The 8,973-nt window shown below is 44.1% G+C and overlaps 1 protein-coding gene across 1 annotated transcript; it reads left to right on the top strand.

Moving 5' to 3' along the window:
- Positions 1–1,291: 1,291 nt before the first annotated feature.
- On the top strand, positions 1,292–8,178 carry LOC113883006 (serpin B4-like). Its single transcript, XM_027526316.1, has 7 exons — positions 1,292–1,476; positions 2,063–2,119; positions 3,844–3,972; positions 4,283–4,400; positions 5,424–5,566; positions 5,861–6,016; positions 7,359–8,178. Exons 1-7 carry the CDS (start codon positions 1,312–1,314, stop codon positions 7,761–7,763), a joined length of 1,173 nt encoding a protein of 390 aa, XP_027382117.1. The 5' UTR covers positions 1,292–1,311; the 3' UTR covers positions 7,764–8,178.
- Positions 8,179–8,973: the final 795 nt, after the last annotated feature.

Genomic DNA, 8,973 nt, shown 5'->3' with positions numbered 1-8,973 from the left:
GACTCTCAAGAGTCTTCTCCAACACCACAGTTCAAAAGCATCAATTCTTCGCCACTCAGCTTTCTTCACAGTCCAACTCTCATATCCATACATGACCACAGGAAAAACCATAGCCTTGACTAGACGGACCTATGTTTGCAAATTAATGTCTCTGCTTTTGAATATGCTATCTAGGTTGGTCATAACTTTCCTTCCAAGGAGTAAGCGTCTTTTAATTTCATGGCTGCAGTCACCATCTGCAGTGATTTTGGAGCCCAGAAATATAAAGTCTGACACTGTTTCCACTGTTTCTCCATCTATTTCCCATGAAGTGATGGTACCAGATGCCATGATCTTCGTTTTCTGAATGTTGAGCTTTAAGCCAACTTTTTCACTCTCCACTTTCACTTTCATCAAGAGGCTTTTTAGTTCCTCTTCACTTTCTGCCCTAAGGGTGATGTCATCTTCATATCTGCAGTTATTGATATTTCTCCTGGCAATCTTGATTCCAGCTTGTGTTTCTTCCAGTCCAGCGTTTCTCATGATGTACTCTGCATAGAAGTTAAATAAGCAAGGTGACGATATACAGCCTTGATGTACTCCTTTTCCTATTTGGAACCAGTCTGTTGTTCCATGTCCAGTTCCAACTGTTGCTTCCTGACCTGCATACAAATTTCTCAAGAGGCAGGTCAGGTGGTCTGGTATTACCATCTCTTTCAGAATTTTCCACAGTTTACTGTGATCCACACAGTCAAAGGCTTTGGCATAGTCAATTAAGCAGAAATAGATGTTTTTCTGGAACTCTCTTGCTTTTTACCTCTGTTATAAAGCACTTTTTACCCACTCTTGTATAGTCAGTAAGGAAGAAACAGTAAAGATACGCTATTACTTTTTAGAAAAATGTTCTTTAAATACTAATTTCAATAGTCGTCTAATTATGAGATGGATACAGGTACATCTCTCAATTATGAAATGTATAACATCAAGTTTCTATTATATTTAAGAAACGTTTTCTATAAATAAGGCTTCCCAGGTGGCACTAGTGGTAAAGAACAAATCTACCAGTCCAGGAGCTGTAAGAGATGTGGGTTCAGTCCCTGGGTGGGGAAGATCCCCTGGAGGAAGGCATAGCAACCCACTCCGGTATTCCTAATTTCAAGTCTTCTAATTACTAAATGTATACAAAGGAAAAATCTTCGTTGCCAGAAATCCACAACCCACACATAACGCATTTCTTTTAGAAATTCTCATTACAGACTACCTTCCTTCCCTAGAGTGATGATAAAATGCATCTGATGCTCTTCCAGGACTTCCAGACCACATCCAGCCACCATGAGTTCCCTCAGTGAAGCAATCATCCACCTTGCAATTGATCTGTTCCACCAGATCAGAAAATCAGAGAAGGAAAACATCTTCCTGTCGCCTTTGAGTATCTCGTCAGCCTTAGCCATGACTTACTTAGGGGCCCGAGAAAACACCGCATCAGAAATGCAGAAGGTAGGTGGCAGCTGCCTTTCCCGCACAGGTTTGCATGGGTTGTCTGCTGGCTGCTGTGCAGATGACCACAGGTTTGCTGTCCCTGTGTCCCACGGGAAGCTCAAGCAGCCCCATGACTGGGTGGGCACAGAGAGGGGCACGCACTCTCCCGCAGGGCTCCCCACCTGCTTCCTGTGCCTGGACTTCCTCTGGGGGCTGGGATGAAGCCCTCCAGTTGCCCAACAACCAAAGGTGAGGCTTTAATGGAAGAGTTCACTGGAAGTGAGGCCCTGACTAAAATCCACGGGAGACCTCTTTACATGTTTCCTCAATGATGAATGAGAAACGAGACACGGTTCTTTAAAGTGGACAGCGCTCAAGCAGCTTTGTGTTTTCCACACACAGACTGTGTTTTTTAAGGATGAAGCTTTCACTGAACATTTCTGTGTGCTTTTTGTTTCCTCTTGAGTTTGTCTCGTGAGGGGCGGTTATTTGGTATATAGTTTTGTCTGTGGGTATTCTTTTGTCCTTCCGTTCTTTCATTTTTACTTACTCTGATGTGTATAGATCGTTACAGACTCCTTGTCCGACTCCCTGCCTTCTCCAGGTCCTTCACTTCAATGAAATCACAGAGAAGCCAAGAGGAACAGCGACAAGAAATCCCGTGAGTCAGAGAGCATTGGATGTAGAGAGGGTCATATGTCCAAGAGGGTCGTAGCTTAAACTGGGGATTTCAGATAGACTGGGAAAAGTCCATTTTTAGAGGTCATGCTAGGCAAACTGGAGAGAGTTGTTTCTCAGTTCACGTGTGTGCGCGTGGGAAATCATTTCGGCTATGTCCTACTCTTTGTGACCCCATGAACTGTAACCCTCCAGGTTCCTCTGTCCGTGGGGTTCTCCAGGCAAAAATACTGCAGTGGGTTGCCGTACCCACCTCCAGGGGATCTTCCCACCCCAGGGACTGAACCAGCATCTCTCATGTCTCCTGCATCAGCATACAGGTCCTTTACCACTGGCACCACCTGGAAAGCCCTCTCATTTCACATTACATGCTTATTTACTTCCCTGGTAGCTCAGACGGCACAGCATCTGCCTGCAATGAGGGAGACCTGGGTTCGATCCCTGGGTCAGGAAGATGCCCTGGAGAAGGAAATGGAAACCCACTCCAGTACTCTTGCCGGGAAAATCCCATGGACGGAGGAGCCTGGTAGGCTACAGTCCGTGGGATCACAAAGAGTCAGACATGACTGAGCAACTTCACTTCCCTTCCCGTCACTTATTTACTTCATATCTTTGTTTTTCTGAAAGGAGAGAAGCATATGCTTAACATCAGGGACTCTGAAACCTGAAGGAGCTTCAAATAGTGATCTGCTGTTCAGGAATGAGGAACATGGCAAAAATACGATGGCTCTCAGCCACAGTGACTCCATCCCAATTAGCCAGGGGCAATAAAAGGGTTGCTGCATCGCACCCAAATACATTCAAATAGGACAGCAGGGCCAGGAAACTCTGGTAAACGCTGGTAAACTCTGGAAACTCTCATAAAGGTTATATATTATTATATAGAATAAAAATGAGTATATTAATCACAATATGTTCCTATAATTGCATAGATTTAATTAGCTCTTAGATTAAGAGCAATAAGCATACGATCAAGTGTATTATGGAGTATTTTGGAAAATGAATGAGAGCTACGTTTTATCTAAATAGTCTAAAACTCTTAGCCAGAAAGTGAGAGATTCTGAACTGAGACAAGCTTACGTTGAAAAAGTTATCTGTATCTCCTTGGAGAAGTTTCTAAGCTCTCTGAGCTCTCCTGTCTTCATGCGAATGGCACTGAAGACTTAGAGATGCTGAGGTACAGCAGTTCCCAGGCTATCTGGCACCCACTGTTCCCGCACTGGGAAGTGTGGCCATCACAGTGAAGAGCCACAGATCACAGTCAACAGGTCTTCGAAGGTAATCCCCCAAAGGATATAACAGGGCATCGAATCACAGCATAGACGACACACAGAGTTCATGTTCTCACACAGCTGGTGACTTAGAAATTCTCTATGGCTCCAGGCCTCCAGGAGCTTATGTTTAGCTGAGACATTTACCCTAACCGCTGGAGACGACTGAGAGACAGTGCAATAATGGAATGCTGATGCATCTCTAGTTCAACAGAGAAAAGGTTGGAGTGTGTTAGAGCAGGAAGAGAGAGTTACCTGGAAGATTTAATGTAAAGATTAGGAAAGCTAATTCCAGTAACACGGGCCAATTAGGGGAAATAACCACAACCATCATCCCTGGGGATACCTCCCTCTAGACAGGGATCCAACAGACCCCTGGGGGTGTACTGTTTACATTGACAGAGACTCCAATGAGCTCACGTTTTGACATTTGAAGGTTGAAAGGCCAGGAAATGTTCATCATCACTTTCAAAAGCTTCTGATGGAATTAAAGAAATCCACTGATGCCTATGAGCTGAGTGTCGCCAACAGGCTCTACGGAGAAAAGGAGTTTCGGTTTCTCCAGGTGAGTTTCCTGGTCTGTCACGCCTTTGGTCTGCATCCCGGGTCCTCAGGCCACATCTCCTAATGGGGGCGGGGGGTGCAGAGGAGACTGGGGACCCACACAGGGGCATTACTTCCAGGGGCGCCAGGCTCCCCGACCACAACCGCACCCGCTGGAGTGTCCAGAGGCTGATAGCACACCAGTGAGGGGAGGCTAGGGATTGGCTTGTGAACTCTGCTTGATCAGGATTTAACACATTTAATTTGGGAATACCTACATAGTTACTGATAAATTACTTTTCATTCCTGCTTCCTTCCTGCTCATGTCATAGGAATACATGGATAATGTTCAGAAATTTTATCTAGCCAGTGTGGAATCTGCTGATTTTAAAAATGCTGCAGAGGAAAGTCGAAAGATGATTAATTCCTGGGTGGAGAGCCAAACCAATGGTAGGTTATGAGAGAGTCACTCATTACAAACCACGGCTGAGTCCCTGCTGTGTGTGAACACGGTGCTGGACCCTGACCGGGCTGTCAGGAGCAGGGTGAGACGAGACTGCAGAGGGTGGGGAGGCCCTGCAGGGGGTGGACGGTCCACGTCATGCGGAGAGAAACGGGCAGGTGGGGCTCCCAGGGCCAGCCCCCTGCAGGCACAGCTGGGTCTGGAAGACAGTGTCTTGTGGATCCCAAGTCTCTGCTCAGACTTCAGGTTGATTCGTAAGTGTTTCTTTTAATTAGAGGCTTAACTTCTGGATTATGATTCCCTAAGAGAAGATATTAGAAAGGGTCCCTTTGCTAATTGGGAAACAACCTTCTCTCCCCCAAACCACCCTTTCTGCAGAAATGACCACCTGCATTAGGAGGTGTCTGGCCCATGTCCCCCTCCCACAGGATTGTCATAGGTGTCCTCCCCTCCCAGGGCAGGTGGCTGGGCAAAGTCTCCCCGTCCAAAACAGAGGACCAACCTACAGCAACTCAACGTGGAGAATGAAGATGAAGACCCCTCAGGGAATGGTGTCTGCCACGTACTTTAGATTACTGGGTGCATGTTGATTGTCCAGAAGAGTATTCTGGCTACTTCTTCAGAATATTGAGCTCAAATTTCAAAAGACAGAGAGAGAGAAAGGAAGGAAGAACAGGAGAATGAACACAGGCTGGAGGAAACAGAAGAGGACGCAGGGTGGGCAGTGAGGGAAGGATGCAGAAATATGATTCGTGGAAACTGTATCTAGAATCAGGCCATCGGGGCTTCTTGTGAGATGACTGATGCCCCCCCACACACAGACTGAACACGAGGGTGACTGCATCAGGCTGGGGCCGTGAGCAAAGCCTCACCTGGTGAACCACTGGGCATGGAGTCCCTCACAGGCTGGCTTGTGTGAATATTTAATCATCAGTTGCAACTTTCTAAACATCTTCCAGACAAACCACTTGTGCCTTTCATGACAGACTTTTGATTTTCTGTCTTTGCAGAAAGAATCAAGGATCTGTTTCCCAAAGACTCTCTCGACAGCTCTACTGTTCTGGTTCTGGTGAACGCCGTCTATTTCAAAGGGCAGTGGAACCAGAAATTTAAGGAAGAAAATACTGTGGAGGAAAAGTTTTGGCTGAACAAGGTATTGTCTGTAATTAATATATAATAATGTAACATAGCTCTCTGTACAATGTGAAAGTTAAATACATATTTGATCATTTCCTTTATAACTGCGAGTAGAAGTAGGATCTATCGAGGCTGTCTTTTTTTGCCTTTATTTAGTTGGTATAGGTGAAGAAACTCTTGTCTCTAATTCACAGATTTCCCAGACCATCTCTTAGAAGGAAGATGAGTTTGGTATCTCAATAAGATTATCTTTTTTTTTCTTTTGGACTAATGCCCATTTAGCATTTTTGGCCACATGAATTTATTGCAGGATGCAAGCAAACCTGTGCAGATGATGAAACAAACCAATAGTTTCAATTTCATGTCACTGGAGGACGTGCAAGCCAAGATCCTGGAAATCCCGTACAAAGGCTCCGAGCTAAGCATGATGGTGCTGCTGCCCGATGAAGTAGACGGTCTGCAGGAGGTAAAACCTGGTGCCTGTGGCGCTTCATGCTGCTGCTTACATTGCTGGCGACACAGCGCCTGTGCGGGCTGCTCACAGAAGCAGTGCTCACAGAATGCTGGTGATGTGCCAGGAGAGCAAAATACTGGAGTGTGTCATTTCTTCTCTGTTGAGTCTAATGGAAAATCATGAAGGAGAACTTGGCATCCTGTCACTTTCCAAAAAAATAGACCTTATAGTGTGATATGGAAGAATATGTAGAAAATCTTAACTTCACAGGCCCCAGTAATACTCTGAGAAAACTAGAATGCCACTTCAAAAAGTAATATGCTTGGCTCACATGTGAATATTTTGCAACCGTCAAAACTTCACCTACTCCAGTCTATTCATTTGAAGACAGGGGAGACTAAGAGTCAAATGTAGGTGACTCTTTCACTCATGAACAACATCAAACAAAGTAAAACACTGCTGAGCTCCATTCTGCAGACTGAATCACGTGCTTCGTAGAGAGCAGACAAACCAACCTATCTTGATGCTCACTTTCTATTTAGACGCATTCTCTCAGAGTTCTTTGGAGCCTCATTGCTGGGAATTTAAAAAAAAGTGAATCTTCCTTTTAGCATTGTTATATTGGTTCAAGATAATTTGTAAAGAAACCAATAACAATATCCGGCATGTAAAAGTCATTCCATAAATGGCCATCTGCAATTACTGTAATACCAATGATGCTGAATTTGCAGTGAACTTGCCACACGTAAAATATATATGCGGTAGCTTAGGGACTAACACACGATGCCTAAAAATGTTAATTAAGTAAACACATACACTGAATCTCTACTTAATGGTGGTATTATGCAACAATTTAAACTTGATCAGAGAAACATATCTATACAGAAAACATTTTCAAATAGGTCAAGCAAGTAAAAGGAATAATAATGGGTTGTACACTATAATTATATCATGCAAAAACTATGCACAAAAAGACATTAACAAGACAAGACTATTTGAAAATGAAACATGTAGTGATCTGGCAACTTAAGAAGTGAAGATATATAGTTCATCTTTTACAAAATAAATTTATTTAACCGTTCTGCTGTTATGTATGGATATATATACACATATATATACAGAAGGCTCAGTTTATCATATAAATATTACAAAATATTCAGCTTATACAATGAGATTACATGCTGTATATAAATATATGTATATAGTATAGTGAGTTTATATGTATAATAGAACTGAACCTCCTGTATTCATGTTTACTGTGAAGACAATCGTTTTCCAGACAATTCAATCCTAGGTTAGGTGGGCTCCATGACCGCTGAGAATCCTGACAGTTGTTCCTTTTCCACTGTTACAGCTTGAAGACCAGCTCACTGCTGAGAAGTTAATAGCGTGGACGAGCCCACAGAATATGAGGAAGAGACAAGTGGACTTATACCTGCCTCGGTTTAAAGTGGAAGAGAGCTACGACCTCGTGCCCACACTGCAAGCCCTGGGGATGGTGGACGCCTTCCGTGATGGGGTGGCCGACTTCTCGGGCATGACCGGGGGACGCGATCTGGTGGTGTCAAAGGTCTTCCACAAGTGCTTTGTGGAGGTGACCGAGGAGGGCACGGAGGCCGCAGCTGCTACTGGTGTAGAAATTATTGAAAGAGCAGGAAGAAATTCTGAGAGCTTCCGCTGCGATCGCCCTTTCCTGTTCCTCATCAAGCACATCAAGACCAACAGCATCCTCTTCTGTGGCCGAGTCTCTTCCCCTTAGACGTCCTTGGGCAGCGGCCATACTCGGGGACATTCAGAGAGCTGTTCCCGGAGCTTGAATGCTGGTGTAACAGGTTCCCTTGGATTCGTTTTCCTTTCCAACCTCATAGTCATCTCTAAGAAAATAATCTCTGAAAGAGCATGTCTGTCCTTCTCCCTCTCTTTCCACAAACACATGTAAACCTACTCTATTTCCCCATGGAAGCTCCCATTTGGACAAAATGTTCAACATAAGATAAAAGGATATATCAATATTCTATCTTCACCTAACTTTGACATAATATATCTGCTGTTTCAAAAATCACATCTATTATTCAAATCTACTCAGCTAGACCTCCACATTTATTTGAGTTTAAGTGATATGGGGGACGCTTACCAGCTGAAAATGTTTGCTCTGATGAAACAGATGATCAATAAAACAGTACTTTTTCAGTTTACTTGGTGCTTTTCTTTTTCTTCCTTCTTTCTTTTCAACAAAGGGCAAGTGGCCTGCCACACATTGGAAAGATAATTTGGAAACATATGAATTTATAAAAAGAAAAATTCAAAACCAGAGTAGAGCATGATAAGCCTGCAGAAGTAGGCTGGAACCAGAATATGAAAGGATTATAGCGCATGTTAAGATCTGGCCGCCTCAAACACTGGAAGGAAAGTGAACCAAGGAAAACTCTCCTGCCTCACGGGTGGGGACACAAGAGTGAGACGGGCTTCGCAGGTGCTGCAGCAGAAAGAATCCGCCTGTGATGCAAGACACGCAAGGGACGTGGGTTTGATCCCTGGGTCGGGAAGATCCTGAAAGGTTGTTGTTGAATCACGCAAAGACTCTGGGATTCTTGGCCCCCGGAGGAGAATTCAATCCGGGGCCAGAGACTAGGCTTGATCACTCAGAGCTTTTGTGTAATAAAGTTTTATTAAAGTATAAAGGAGATAGAGGAAGCTTCTGACATAGGCATCAGAAGGGGGCAGAAAGAGTACCCCCCTGCTAGTCTTCAGCTGGACGTTATATAGTCACTAGCAGTCTGTTAATGAAAGAAAGGAATGTCTTAAAACTCAGAATGGCACCAGGCCCCTCACCCATAAGATGCATTTTGGGATAATCTTGGCACCAAATGGTTCATCCTGGGCCATAAAATGATTAACTTGAATCTTGAAGAAGGGCAGATCACCATACAAATAGTTCCGTTTACATAGATTAGGGGAACAATATCTGA

This window comes from Bos indicus x Bos taurus, chromosome 24 (assembly GCF_003369695.1).
Source record: "Bos indicus x Bos taurus breed Angus x Brahman F1 hybrid chromosome 24, Bos_hybrid_MaternalHap_v2.0, whole genome shotgun sequence".
NCBI lineage: Eukaryota > Metazoa > Chordata > Mammalia > Artiodactyla > Bovidae > Bos > Bos indicus x Bos taurus.
This window is presented reverse-complemented; position numbering and strand designations above follow the sequence as displayed.

Coding starts and splice junctions, on each gene's coding strand:
- LOC113883006 (XM_027526316.1), top strand. CDS start 1,312: ATGAGTTCCCTCAGTGAAGCAATCATCCACCTTGCAATTGATCTGTTC. Junction 4,401..5,423: donor GGTGGAGAGCCAAACCAATG/GTAGGTTATGAG, acceptor CTGTCTTTGCAG/AAAGAATCAAGGATCTGTTT. Junction 6,017..7,358: donor AAGTAGACGGTCTGCAGGAG/GTAAAACCTGGT, acceptor CCACTGTTACAG/CTTGAAGACCAGCTCACTGC.